Here is a 15829-nt window from a genome sequence, read left to right as displayed (position 1 = left end):
TGTTATACGTCACATGTTACATGTGACATGCACTTCATAACCTTTATATTAGAACATTTTGTTTGAAAGAATCCGTTAAACTAAATTTTATTTAGAGATTTTTCGAAAACCACTCTGTTCCGCAACGGCTCAATTCTTAAACTCGCAGCTCCTGCTGCACTACGCCTCTTACATATGTATGTGTTACTATAAAAAAGTTACAATTACTGATTGTAGTACGGAGGCAGTGCGCTGTCGTGTATGCATCATGCAGTTCTATGCTTGGTTCTCAATGCAGTAATTGGTTATGAGAAGTACATAAAAGCCTATGTAAGATTCTTAAAGCAGGATTTTCATTTATGAAAAAATATACAAAACACACTGTATGGCTTCAATGAATAGATGAAGAATTATGTATATTTATATTATATTTGAAATGACACGAAAAACATAGATAGATAAATAATATGCATGTGAATTGAATAGAATTCTTTAGAATATTTTTTTAGTTTTATTACAATTTATAATGGTGATTTCGGATATTTGGACCATAAAACTTAAAAATTTTTGCGCACGACATGATCGTACAGAACTACTTGCTCATGAATGTTACTATCAAGTTCAGTTCGTGTAGTATTTGTTCCGAAATATCTTGCAATCGGATCTGGCAGGATGTCCTTACGATCATGTATATTCCTAAAAACTATACCTCTAAAGGGGTCGCATGATACGATATAGTTTCGTGAGTTCCTTTTAAAAACCTTATCTGTTCTTGAGTTATAATAGGAAAGATCAAATTTAGTTGGATAAAGTATCTGTTCTCCTTTAAAAATCAACTTCCAATCTAGTGCATTTTCTTTGTCTTTATTAGTTCGCCTCAGAGCATGCTCGTAGTCGATATAACCAGAAATTTCGGCATTTTTCCGATAATATCGAATATAAATAATAGTCTGGAATGTTATGGGTTGTTACTTCAGATATGAATAATTCATAAATATTGGAAATACCGATAGCATTCCTAGTCTATTTGGCCGTTCTCGTGTTGCCAATTCACCAAGGAAATGATCCGATGATTGTATATCTCGACTAAAATACACATTACGGTCTTGGGTGGCATACAAAATATCTGCTATTTCAGCTCGACGACTTTCGAATGCAGCCTGGGTCAGTGACCTATAAAATTAACGCTTACCAATTAGAGAAAACGCGAGTCTACATAAAATTTTGAATAAGGAAACCTATATCCCGTTTGATATAAACGGATTCCATTTTCTTCATGCCCTAGATATCGAAGATCTTGCGTAGTTACAAGGCTCTGAAGATATTCTTGATACGATGAGAACTCCAACAGACAAACGTCATCCTCAGTTAATTTCATTACTGTTTAATAATTAAATTGCTATAACAACGCAAGATGACTAGATTTCTGAAATTTCACATTAAATCATTATGTATGAAAACACCAAACACCATACGTTAAACTAGAATACTAGTGTAGCTAGCTTTGTACAGTGAAGTCGTAACAAATTTTATTTTTATTTTATGTACACCTCAATATGGGAGAAACTGTAAGTGTCGTAGTGCTATCAACGCCCCATCTTGCATTTGTAAGCGTAGCTTATTAATAACAGGTGGTAATTAAAATGTTGGATTTTTTGGAGTTCTCTCACAACAAACATTCCTAGAGAGAAATGAAAGTATGTATATGTAAGCTCTCTCTCTCTCCTCTTGATGTGAGTTTTTTTTGTTTTGTTTAGGCATGATCAGTTTTGTTCAAAATGGCGTCGAAACAAGAAGCATTGCGAAAACGCGTTATACAGTTCCAATTGAACTACACAAACATTTTGGCAAAGAGTTCACAGTAAACCATTTTGAAAGCGAAAATCTTCCAGTTTTCTGAAAACCTCAACAATAATTTACTAGGAAGGTAGTAGAAGACCGCCCAAAGAAATGTTCCCTGGTGTACAAACATGATAAGCTCTAGGATCGTAGCGCTAGCCTTGCAATTGCCCTGTACTCAAACAGTTGACCGTGAAATCTGTGTATATTAAAAAAAAAACAGTAGGTAGCGTTCTGATACGGAATATAAAACCAAGGCTTTGCTTTGTACAAGAATAACAGGAGAGCAACGAATTGCAAACAGTTGATTGGTAGAATCAAGAGATGCATTTAAAAGGTCGGCGTAAATGCCGTGCTCAGTTCTTGTTCCGGCATCACGAAAAAGCTTCGTCGGAAAACCGGTTACGGACCTTTCTCGAAGTTCTTTTTGCCTTTCTCCTAGAAAGGTATAGCAATCACTTGCAAAACCGAAAGTATAAAAGTGCTCCAAAGGGCCGAATGGCATATATCACTCGACTCAGCTCGACGAGCTGAGCATTTTCTGTATGTGTGTGTGTATGTGCAGATTTTTATTCTCACTCACTTTTCTCAGAGATGGCTGGACCGATTTTCATGAAATTAATTGCAAATTAAAGGTCTTGTTGTTTCATAAGACTCTATTAAATTTTATTGGAATCGGATTTATAGTTTAGAGGTTATGTATCAAAATGTAAAAATCATGAAACATCATTATCTCAAAAACTACCCAACCGATTTGAACAAAATTGATTTCAAATGAACGAGCTGCCTATAAAACCCTTAACTTTTGAATTTCATGCATATTGAAGTTATGGTTTAAAAGTTATGAAAAGAAACGTGCTCTAAAAACTGTTTAATCTCACTCATGTTTCTCAGAGATCGTTGCACCGATTTTCTTGAAACCAGTGTCAAATGGAAGGTCTAGTTGCCCCATAAGACCCTAATGATTTGTTTTGCAATCGGACTATTACTTTACCAGTTATGTTTAAAAATGTGAAATCCAGCTATGAAAAGGAACATATTCCGAAGACTACTTGGACTCACTCACTTTTCTCAGAGATGGCTGACCCGATTTCCACAAAATTTGTGTCAATTGATAAGTCTAGCTGCCTCATGACACCCTACTGAATTTTACTGTAATCGAACTGTAACTTCGTCTGTAATGTATCGAAATGTGAAAATCACGAAACTTTATTATCTCAGAAACTACACAACCGATTTGATCAATATTTTTATCAGATAAGCGGGGGTTAACTGATGAATTATGATTGAACACGTGGTTTCAAAGTTTGGCTGCCCTATACGTTCCCATTTCATTTGATTATAATCGAACTTAAGCAACCGTTATGAATTAAATTGTTAATAAAACAACGAAAGTCTATTATCTCAAAGATTACATGACTTATTTGAACATAACTAGTGTCATACGAACGAGTCATCTCTCGAACTTACAATTAACAAACTTCATGACAATTTGATATGTGGCTCACAAGTTATGGGAAGAGAAAAAATTCAAAGACTATTTAAAACTATACCTGCTTTTATCGATATATGTGGCCTCAACATAATTTAAATGTGGTATCGTACTATTTGAACGTTCCAAATTCATTGATCCCTTGCGATGTATTCAAAGTCTGAAAATGGCCATAGGATATGATCAAAGTCAAATAACAAATCGTTTAAAATGATTGGTTTTATCGAAATAACAACATCCTTGACTTTTGGCTTCTTAATTCTGAATATATTCATATTGGGTGGTATTCGGTCAGTTTCAGCAGATTTTCTGGCATCAATCTGACACCGGAAAAACCCATATTGTTAGGTATTTAGTTATTTTGGTATCCAGGGTCAATGTTTGGTTTCTATGCATCATCTCGATTACGGAAATATCCATATTGAGTATTATTCGGTCATATTCGACTGTTTCCTAGAAGTTGCCATTTAGCAATTCAAAATGGTGCCTGAGGTCAATTGTTAGCTCATTGCATCATTCTGGTTTTAGAGATACTCATATTAAATGGTATTTGGTTATTTTAGGCTATTTTTCACAAACCGGAAGCCGCCATCTTAGATTTCACAATAGTATTTAAGATAATTTCTGGCCTCTGAGCGTCATTCTGCTTGAATGTTTTTAGAGGTAACAAATATGTCCATAATGGTTCGACGCCCCTCCCTCTTTTGGAAGCACATGCTACTGGGAAACAGCCGAAAATGATCGACTAACACCCAATAACGGAAGTCGCCATCTTAGAATTCAAAATAGTATCTGTGGTCGATTTCAGCTCCTGTGTATCATTCTAGATCCGGCTATTGTTATATTGAGTGGAGATTGTTACCTCAAAAAACATTCACCTGCCAAATTTGGTTCCATTTAGTTGGTTAGCTCTCGAGATGTGCAGAAATTTGTGTTTCATTAGTATGGAACCCCTCCTTTCCAGAAAAGGGAGGGGCGTTCAACTATTATGAACATATTTGTTACCTCATAAAACATCCACATGCCAAATTCGATTTAATTTACTTGGTTTGTTTTTGAGTTGTGCAGAAATTCATGTTTCATATGTATGGGACCCCTCCCTTCCAGAAGAGGAAGGGGTCTCAAACTATCATAGGAACCTTTATCGGCACCAAAAACCCCTATACACAAATTTTGACGTCGATCGGTTCGGTAGTTTTCGAGCCGATATGGATCAGACAGACAGACAGACCGGACTGTATTTTTATATGTATAGATTGCAACATCAATATTTTAGAACCTAAAGAGTGAATATACATTGATTGGATTGAAGTGTTCATGTAAATCTATTTTTACAAATAAAAGTTTGAATGAGAAAGGCTGGGTCTGACCGCTAGGTGGATTAATTTAGGTTTTTCAAGTAATGTTACTCATTGACAAACCTCGTAGGAAAAACTCAGCTCCACATCACGCTGATTTCTTAACCCTCTGGGGTACTTGCTTTATAGCTGCCTAAATTTCGGATGTTTCAATTGTTTTGAGCTTGATTTTTCTATCCAACAATCGACGTTTTTTGCTCTGTAACCTTTATGATAGACCAGCGGGTCTCAAAAAAATCAGTAATGGCGGACAAAGCAATTTTTTTTAAATACTTCATTTGTTGTTCAAACTTGCTCTTAAAACAAGACTGTAGCAATCAAACAAATCACAGTTCAATTTAAAACCTGAATTTGACTACCACAACATGATCTACCACTGCTCTCTCCCACTCTGCGTGAACATTGTCACACTATGGCTAATGCAACTTTAGCTAATGCAACGGATTTGCGGCACGCTCTTCTAATACGCCAGATGTAAAAAAATCGGTATCGAACATTTTATGAACCACCTGTGTACTTTTTCATTAGTCGAAAAAGTGAAACCCTGATCACCCCGAGGCATAACAATCCCGAGGTTCAATCGAAAAGAAGATGTAACTTTTGAGATCTATCGTTGAACGAAACTTGAGCCCTTCGGGATAGTTGGAATGGGGTACCCAGTACAATTTGTTTGTATTCAATATTCCCAGCTATCATTTTAAACTTAAATCAGTTATTCGTTGAAAAATCTTAAATATTGTTCGGTAAACCGAACACCTTGTTTATAATAGGTTGACAGACTAGCTTAAGGTCACGTGAATGTTGAAAAAAAAGAGCAATTTTCGAAATTTATCTCAATAAAATTCTGTTCAACGGATTCATTCAAACAAAATGCTTTAATATAAAGGTAATGGAGTGGTTCAACATGGGAAAACAAAAAATTAACAGTTTCTTTGCGAAATAGGTGATTTTATCTCACCGATGTACATAGACCACTCTGACTTCATATATATATTCAGTGGAATCCTCGAATCGTTTCGGAACAGAGTGGTCTATAAAATGGCTACCCGGACGAACTCACACGATTCGCATAGATTCTCTAGGATTCCTCACATTGGATTCGTGAGCGTCCTTGAGAAGGATTCCTGAAAAAAGAATCCTCAGGAATGCCCTGTATATGGCTCTAGGATTCTTGAATAAGAATCATGAGTGAGAATCCTCCGGATCGTGTTTGCGATTCCTTTCACGTTCCGTCACCGTGTTCATCGGTATCCTGGGGATTCTTTTTCAGGATTCTCTGCGTGCTAGTAAGGGTAGTTTCACATGTTATATGGTACATATAGCATGTCACATGTAAGATGTCACGTGTAACATTACATGTAACACAACATGTTACATATTTCATAATCATTCACATGTAACATTTTTCGTGTTACATTACGTGTAACATGGTTCATATCACGTGTGACATGTACAGAATAAGTGAAATGTTACTTATCACATGTAAAATGCTACATGTTACGTGTATGATAGTATTACACCGATTTAAGTACATAGACCACTCTGTTTCGAAACATAATGGCCTTTGTGTTTCGGACGAAGTTTCAACACGGTATGAATCAGGATATTAAGAAAATTTCGTAAAATCGAACTTTAAAGCTGACTTCAGCTTCTTGAGTAGATGCGGTTTATGCAAAAAACTCATTTTCGAAAAAAAAAAAATCTTTAGACCACTCTGTTCCGCAACAGCTCATATAATGGTACACTAAAGTTGTTTCTTACGCGGAGGATACGTAGTGCGTAAGAAGTGTAAATTTCGGAATCCGCGTACAGAAACGTCTAAATTTCCAAACCTTCGCAAAAATCGCGTATTCGGGTACGTAAGGGTACCTTTTTGGTTAAGCACAAATATAACAGATAAGCAAATGCAAACGCTTACAAAAGCTCGTTTAGTGATGATTACTATTTATTTTATCATCAACACGGTGAGTCCCGTTCGGTTTTTTATGAATTAATTTCAGAGATGTTATTTTTAATCAAAAAATAAGTTTTTTAGTTTAGTTTCAAAAACGGGTAACCATTTTTCATTGAATTTTGTTTTCATTTGTTGAAAACCATAGGTGCCCGTTTCATCCCATCTGCCCCTATCCTTCTTCGTGTGTGGTTCTACGTGCGTGCTATCGTTATCAACACAGTGACTTCTATGTTGTTACATGTAGGGTGTCGGACTACTTCAACAGCGGTTTTCTTCAGCAGGTTTCCTAAAGCCGCCCGATATAAAACCTGCCGAAGTAGTCCGTCACCCCATATCATTCCAGAAAATCCATACTTTTGCAGAAAAATGCTGATATTCTCAAGTCCTACATTTGACTACATTCTTGCTATGAAGCTCTTGAAAAGTGATAATCATAGCTTAAATTTTAATCACCGGAATCGAATGAAAGAATCTAACAATCACATTTAAGCTCCAATGATGCTGGTGCTAAATAGTGACAGCTCAAGTTTAAATAGAATTATTGGGCTTACGTGACCCGGACATGCACGGGTTGGTATTCGATATCGTCATTCAACATAGATACGAGGTCCGAGGAGAAAGATAGGTCAATTGTAAAAGTCTGCTATCGTTTGACGTCGTAGGTATTCGGTATCAACAATTGATGATTGTCACAGGAAAATCGAACGCCACCCAATGAAAACACATTTTCATTATCAGCTTGTAAGTGTGAGGTTATAGTGTAGCTGTGAGAGGGTGGTATTGTGGATGCTTTATGATTCATACATTCGTTAGTAGAGTTGCCCGCCAAAGCAGCCAATGTCAATGATATTGAGACGAAACATTCACTCAGCTGCAGAGCAAACCACGCTAGCCAATTTATACTAACAGAGAGGAAACAGTTGATTGTTGAGAATGTAAAGCTCTCTCACTGGAAATGGAGTAAAATTTTCCGGACAGATTTTCTTTCTGCGGAAAAGCGAAGCGTCGTGGTGGTACCAATTGCTGAGAGAAATTATATGTATTGGAGAGGAGTTACATTCTGATAAATTCTGATCGTGAGAGAGAAAAAACTCTTAGAAAGCAATAGTTGCAGGCATATATTAGATATTTTCCATCGTGAGCTGCCATCAGAGTTGGACGATTATTAGTAATGCTAGCAGTGTGGCAGGAAGTTTACGCTTGTTACATAAAAATTGTAAAAGAAAAAAACTCCTCTTACTGCTACCTGTTTTGTGTTTAATGTCGGTTGACAGGAGCAGAGGGTGTTAGAAAACGCATTCTGAGTCGGGGCTGCCAGTGAAAAATTAATGCTAAATTTTTCAACATAGTGATAGTTCTGAACGAGTGGAGAGCATAAGTATCTCATCGGTCTTTGACTTCCCGTATTAGTGGAAAGCAAAATTGTAGTTTTATTGTGTTTCCCTCATCAAAGGATCTGCATGAAAAAGAGCTGCTAAACGTGAATATCTTTTGGTTTGGTTTCGTGTCAAATCCTAGCGAGAAAAAAAGGGATGCTTGGTAACACAGAAATAATTCATACAATGAAAAATGTCACATGAAACCTAGAGATCGATGAAAACCAATTGAGAAAAAAAAATGGAATCAGTGAAAGTGCTATGGTCGTTTACCAGACCTAAAAATCGTCGTCCAATTAGGATTCACTAATAAGTGGCTAGTGGCGTCAGCGGAACTGGAGCGGTGGCGAGAGAAAATATGCCCTCTCCATTCGATGTTTAGGTAGGTGAATAAGTACTCAATATTTTTTTAAAATTTAGATCGAGTTAAAAAGCTTTGTGGTTGCATAAAAGTTTTTTTTAATTTTATAATAATAAAAAAAACATAATGAGATATATAAAAAAACATTAACAAAAACTCTTAGTCTTCTAGATGAAGTTATTTAAAAATATTACAAATAATTTATTTTTCAAAATGAGGCTATTAGTTGTTTTACGAACACGATTCGTAAAACGTTGTCGCCATCGTGGGAATTTAGGCACAGTTAACACAGAACATAAAAATGTGAAATGTTATTATACAGCTGCGCGTTTTTATACAGTTTGTTGGTTGTTTGTTCCCAGGGTGTTTTCTTTCAATTGGTCCCTACGATACTTGTTTTAACCGTATGTTCGCTAGTTCCACAATTGTCCTGTATACTGACAGGTGTCCGCGAAATCTATTCTTATAAACAACAATACCAAGATTTCGCTTTGCTTTGAAGTTATTAGAACTTATCAACTGATTCAATTTAACATGTAGTATTATTTGAAATAACGTTTGTATTTTGTTTCTAAACCAGAAATAAGCAAAAACCGGCACCTGCATTATGATGCTGATCTGTATTGATTAGTCGATGCCCTTTATTAATCAAGCAACTGAATCCGTATATATATATATATATATATATATATATATATATATATATATATATATATATATATATATATATATATATATATATATATATATATATATATATATATCATATATATATATATATATATATATATATATATATATATATATATATATATATATATATATATATATATATATATATATATATATATATATATATATATATATATATATATATATATATATATATATATATATATATATATATATATATATATATATATATATATATATATATATATATATATATATATATATATATTGCATGCCCTGGATACAAATATAGTGAGTATTACGCGTACGCGTACGCGAGTATTATTGTAATATAGCCATATCCAGGACATGCAATATATTTCTTCAAATCTTCCTTAATAAATAACCAAAATACCCAAACACATCACTTTGATCTAAACATCTGAAAAAAAAAAATTACAAAAATTTATTATTTTTCAACCTTCCAGAGTAGGGTCCCCCTTAATTTGAAATGCTTAAATTGATGAGAATAACTTCGTATATTTTAATTATATGTTGTGCGCCAATAAATAATGTCACCTGTAAGCAAAAGAGTATCCTACAGTGTGGAACTCCTCAGATAGAGGGCAACAAATTGATAGTGAACGGACAAGATACAGCTCCGGGAGACTGGCCCTGGCACGTAGCCATCTACCATCGCAAAGGTCGTTCGGATGATTACGCTTGCGGTGGAACCGTTATCAGTGAACAATACATCTTAACGGCAGCTCACGGCGCTATGAATGCACGTAGTCGTAGTAAATCCAATATTTGAAAAAGGTATTGCTAAATAGAAATAGTTGGCGACTTACTTCCTTCAGAGTATTAGAGAGTGATAGATTTGATAGACAAATATCCTAAAATACGCACTTCATCCGTATTTATAATTTTACCTTTCAATCGACAGATCACATTCACCCAATTTGCCTACCGCACACATCAGAGATTAGAAACTACAAACCTTCTCGATATGTTATTACCGGCTGGGAACGGACGGATATTTTGGAAGGTGCTTCGAGTAGTTTAATAAAGGCAACAGTTATGTTGGTCAAAAATTCCGAATGTCAACAGTGCCTGAAAGGAAGGGGAAGTTTCCATCTTAGTGGAAAACAGCTGTGCGCAGAAGGTGAAAAGATGATACATATAACGGCAATAGCGGAGGACCGTTGGGGTATGGGGCCAAACTCTATGGAGTACGATTTGTACAGTTTGGTTTAACTGACTCGTGTCCATGCATCTATACCAATGTAGCCTTTACATGAACTGGATCCATGTCAATATGAAATCATAACCATATATTTGGTATTAATTAAAAATCGCCGGTGTATATACCTTACATATAAATGTGCATAACAATGGTGTAAATGTGAAAAAAGTATTCTTTTAATTTTTTTCGCCTAATAGTTTACCTAATTAATGAAAAGTTATCAAAACTTTTCCTCCAGCCCATCACCAAACAATGTGGTTCAGAAACGTGCATGCACTATTCTTTGCCGGATGGTAATGATGACACCCTTTGTACTCGGTGTGGATGTTTTATGTCGGACGCGTAAATCGCGTAGTGAACAAGATTTTGCCTGTCAGTATGAGTGTGGGTAGAAGCCCGGCTGTAGTACTACAACCCACATACGTCATCGTTTCTCTCTCCACTGCTCAAAATGAATGAGCTTTCACGCTCTTGCTCCCAATGTCGCTACGTTAATGGCTGTTTGAAACCTGGATCAGGAAGTGTATGAATAATGGTGACAAACTCGATAGAGAATAGCGGTGTTATCATGAATGGTTGTATATAAAATAACTAAAGAGCAAAATCATTTCAAATCGCCTGGAAATACGCGAAAATTTGATCGACCATTTTTGATTTGAATGAAACTTTGCACACGTATTTGGCTTAGTAAACTGAGCAGTTTTCACAGGTGGAAAGATTTTTTACACCCATGAGTTACATTCTAAAAGGGCGTATGCCTTTTGGCATAGGTTTTATTCGAAGCATTGTAGCCCAGAAACCGTTGGTTGTATAGAAAAACTGTCTGAGAATGAGTTGTAGGGAATTAAAAATGCACCATGAAAAAAATATACACTGTACAAAAAAAATTTTTTTGACCAAAAAAAATTAAAAATAAACATTAAATTTCAATTTAAAAAAAAAAGTTGAATTTTTTTTTTATTTTTTTTTTTAAGAAACTTGACGTTAATACGCAACTTTTGAAAAAAAGTCCAGGATGGAGAAATGAAAAATAATTTTTTTATGGTAGATTAATTTCTTTATGAAAATTCTAATTCAAACATTTTTCAAAATATTTGTATTCTGATAATTTTAAAAAATGCAGAGAGTCATTTTGAATTAAAAAGTTCTAGGTAGTAAACATTCTAAAGGCATTGGTTTTCGAGTTATTTCTAATTTAAGCTCGAAAAATTTTAATTATTTAGGAAAACACACGTTTTTCCTAATTTGTCCATGGTTCTCCAGCGAAAACCATACGTTCATTGGAATGTTTGATCAAAAATATACAATTAATTTTTTGACAACAAAACGATTGGGCGAACGGTTCTCAAGAAAAGAGTTAAATGTTCTAAGTGATATAAATATATATAAGAATCAAATATTTATTTTCGAGTTTTATTATCTTAGGAACATATTTTTTTATGACATAGATACTTTACAGAACTAGTTTCACCTTATATTTTATATACATCATATAAGTAAATGATTCGTCATCTTTTGAAAACAGCTTCGTTTGTATCTTATTTTCTGAAATCGGAACAAAAGAGTAATACTTTTGTGTGGCAGCTATTATTATAGATTTTTTGAAAATATTGCTCCATTCTGTTACTCCTTGTTCATATTCTTCATATGATACCCAACTAAATGACATTTTTGATGAATTTTTATGATTAGACCAATCATACAATTCTTTTGCGCTTGTAATGGGATGTTCATGTTCTTTAGCTAAACTTGCATTTCCTGCCATTCGTTTTAATATGCCACCAATTGCATCGCATGGGCCTTTAACATGAGAAGTCGCAAAAAATGCCACTCTGCATCGACGTTATATTTTGTTTTGAACTTGCAAAGACTTGCAAAGCTTTTTTCTATTTTTATATTGTGAGGCAGCTCCATCAGACAATAATATCGCTTTTTTCAACTCTATTGTTGTTTTCAAAAACCTCATTAATTTGGCAATGAACCGCAACAGTATCATGATGAAGTACTTCCGATATTATGATGAAGCTGATATTCTTAAGTGTTCCAGATTCTGAATAATAAACAACGAAGGGATGAATGGTGGCTTGACTATCATTCCAATAACTACACAAATCACAAATTGATAAAGACGTATTAAAATGAGCTTGACTGTTCAATATTTTTAATTTTGCAATAACGTTTTCGTTTAATTTGCGTAAGCTTGATGAGCACCGATGATCAGGAAAGGGTTTACAGCATTTGAGCTTGGTGTATTCCATTTTCACTTTATTCATCTTCACAAAATGCAAACTGTACTAACACATCTGGAGTAGTGCAATCGTATTTATATACGAAAACAGATATTAAAGGTAACCCAGTAGTTATTGGTTGCGTACTTTACAAACAGTTATTATTAGTAAACAAGTAGGTAGTGTTGCACGAAAAAACATATAATTTTTATAAAACATTCGGCAAGGGTGAACGTGTAGGTAGGCTGAGGTTTAGCGCTTGAGTTATTTATCCAATCGTTTTGTTGTCAAGGAATGAATTGTATATTATTGATCAAGCATTCCAATGAACGTATGGTTTTTGCTGGAGAACCATGGACAAATTAAGAAAAACGTGTATTTTCCGAAATATTAATAATTTTTCGAGCTTAAATTCAAAATAACTCGAAAACCGATGCCTTTAGAATGTTTACTACCTAGAACTTTTTAATTCAAAATGACTCTCTGCATCTTTTAAAATCATCAGAATACAAATATTTTGATAAATGTTTGAATTAGAATTTTCTTAAAAAAAATTAATCTACCATTAAAAAATTATTTTTCATTTCTCCATCCTGGACTTTTTTTTAAAAGTTGCATATTAACGTCAAGTTTCTTTAAAAAAAATAAAAAAAAAATTCAACTCTTTTTTTTAAATTCAAATTTAATGTTTATATTTAATTTTTTTTTTTTGGTCAAAAAATTTTTTTTTGTACAGTGTATATTTTTTTTATGGTGCATTTTTAATTCCCTGCAACTCATTCTCAGACAGTTTTTCTATACAACCAACGGTTTCTGGGCTACAATGCTTCGAATAAAACCTATGCCAAAAGGCATACGCCCTTTTAGAATGTAACTCATGGGTGTAAAAAATCGCTCCAACTGTGGAAAATGCTCAGTTTGCTGAGCCAAATACGTGTGCAAAGTTTCATTCAAATCAAAAATGGTCGATATTCGACCATCGGTGATTTGGGGCGATCTTGCTCTAAACGGTTGTTGAATAGCCCTACAGTTAATATGAGTAGTTTGGTTTAGAAGTAAAGAGCAAACAGATGCTGACACGAAAAATGGTTTACCACTGTTGAACTATATGATCTGCTGAACACTAAAAGACATATTTTTCTTAAGATTTATTGGACCTGACACTAAAACTTATTACCCTTAGAATTTTTAAGTGAAATAAAACTTTCCTTTCGCATCGACTGGATACCAGCAATGATTTGGTATATCATTCGGGACTATGTCCGAGCGATATCCATCCAACTGAAATGATTGCTTGAACTGTTGGTCGATGCGAAATGTAGGTTTCATTTGACTTACGAAACTGTACGATTAATAACTCTTAGTGTTTGGTTCGATAAATTTTGTTAGCATTGCTCTTGCGGTGGCACGAAATCGAAGAAACAGGTGTCAAGGTTACAGTTAAGGATTTGCATAACATGAACCACATTGGTGGTGTGAAGCAAGGTTGTTAATACGATAAAGTATCGTCGATAATCGTCATCGCCGATATCGATAACGTCTGATATCGTTATTGACGATGGCGATAGCGTCTTCAAACATTAACGTCATCGGCGATGACGATAGTCACCAAACGTTATCAGCTCGCTAACGTCTTTTGTATGTTTTGTCTGCTGTGGTTGCAATTGGATCAAAAAGTAGGCACTGGGTGAGGAAGCGTTTTTTCACTCCGAGGGGTGGAGACGAAGCATCACTAGGCAACAGGAAAAAACTTTTCCTCGTTTGTTTATGTTTCGTTTCTCATCATGATAAGGAATGTCTCAGTTTTAATTGTTTCAAATTGTGAGACGCTTTTTGAAGCACGAATATGAATAGCAAGGTATGTGGCATTGTCAGATTTATGATTCAATTCCATCTGAATGATATATCTGATGATGCGAAAATTAGTATGGCAGTGGTTGTTCATAAACAAACATTATCGATTCGATACCGTCCAGTAGCTATCGTCCTTGGCAATGATGATAATGTCTGAAGACGTTAGCGTCATCGTCGATAACGATAACAGACGGTATCGTCATCGGCGTTTACGATAACTTATCGATTAACAACCTTGGTGTGAAGCTACTAAGGTCGATGACATAGTAAGCGTGAATAGCGTCGCGAAGTGCTTCGTCTTGCTGCGAATAAATGTACAGCTCTACTTACGGCTGTATAATAACCTACGGCAAGGCTTCGCACCGCTTTTCGCGTTCACTATAGTACCTAGTAGCACCAAGACTTTGCTTTGCTTTGCTATGTCATCGGCCCAAGAGTATATTTGTGAACTTTTCAGCCACTGAAGATATTTGAAAAGAAAATAATACGGTGTTGTTGAGCAAATTCGAATTGTTAAATCATATGTTGTTCGTCATTTTAGACTCAATAATATTCGAGGTTGACGAACATTTTTGAATTTTTGAGTTTTTATTTTGGTCTCTAACAACATATGTACAATTAACCCACGAAAATTGTGTGGAATGCTATGGCTTACCGAGACTAACTTTAACCTTCATTCTATGATAGTAGATGATTGAAATAAAAGGTAAAGTTGTTGACATTGAAATTACTGTCTTAGCAGAATTTACATACCTATCTTCCATAGAACAAAATTAAAAAAAATGAAAAATTCAAAACCTCAAATATTTGGAAATATAAATTTATCATGAATCGACATACGCCTTATTATTAGGTTAGGTATTATTACCAGCCATTATCCTATATTTCTTGCCCAAAATCCCTAAAAAAAATTTACAAGATTATAGAGAATGAGGAATGCATTATTACACGACAAATGGAGTAATTTCAATGAAATAAAACACATAGCTACTCATAATGATTTGGCATTTAGGATATATTTGAAATTACAGGCACTTTATAAAAGAGTTCACTGTTTGTTGCTTTCCCGATGTTGAATTCTTTTCGATAGTAATAGTAATTCATATGGCTCCATTAATTACCCCAGCAAAAACGAAAACTGGCTATTTGAATTAGCATAACGGGCGTGGTAAACGTTCGCCTTGCATATGCATAGCAGCGGTGTTACTATTGAATTGATGGAAATTTTCCTATGCAAGCAGTGGCAAAACGGTTTTAGTTAGCGTAAGGAAAAGGTGTGTCTCCTGGCAAATGGGTTGCTGAGTAGTTTGCGCTGTGAGTACATTTATTTTCTCGATAACAGTTCAACATTGCAGGAACACAACAATCACATGATATTGTATGAAAGGCCATCATTAGAACACTTTAGGATTTCAAGAGGACTAAAATCGGAAAAGTGACTATCTGTTTTTCCATATTTTCTATAGAAGG

At 34.7% G+C, this 15829-nt stretch overlaps 2 protein-coding genes across 2 annotated transcripts in view; one reads left to right on the top strand and one right to left on the bottom strand.

Annotated features, from left to right (window-relative positions):
- Positions 1-535: 535 nt before the first annotated feature.
- Positions 536-1357, bottom strand: LOC129725147 (cilia- and flagella-associated protein 299-like). The gene is made up of 3 exons (XM_055680628.1): positions 1218-1357; positions 987-1152; positions 536-929 (listed from the first exon to the last, which is right to left on the bottom strand). Exons 1-3 carry the CDS (start codon positions 1355-1357, stop codon positions 537-539), a joined length of 699 nt encoding a protein of 232 aa, XP_055536603.1. The 3' UTR covers position 536.
- Positions 1358-7766: 6409 nt separating this feature from the next.
- The window catches only part of LOC129726002 (heparan sulfate glucosamine 3-O-sulfotransferase 5), a 71412-nt gene continuing 63349 nt past the window's right edge, over positions 7767-15829 (top strand). Inside the window, exon 1 of the mRNA XM_055682513.1 lies at positions 7767-8380. The gene's annotated coding sequence lies outside the window, so the exon portion shown is untranslated. The remainder of the gene's footprint in view (positions 8381-15829) is intronic.

The sequence above is a fragment of the Wyeomyia smithii genome, chromosome 2 (assembly GCF_029784165.1).
Source record: "Wyeomyia smithii strain HCP4-BCI-WySm-NY-G18 chromosome 2, ASM2978416v1, whole genome shotgun sequence".
NCBI lineage: Eukaryota > Metazoa > Arthropoda > Insecta > Diptera > Culicidae > Wyeomyia > Wyeomyia smithii.
The sequence above is the reverse complement of the archived record's forward strand: the minus strand, read 5'-3'. Positions and strand labels throughout refer to the sequence as shown.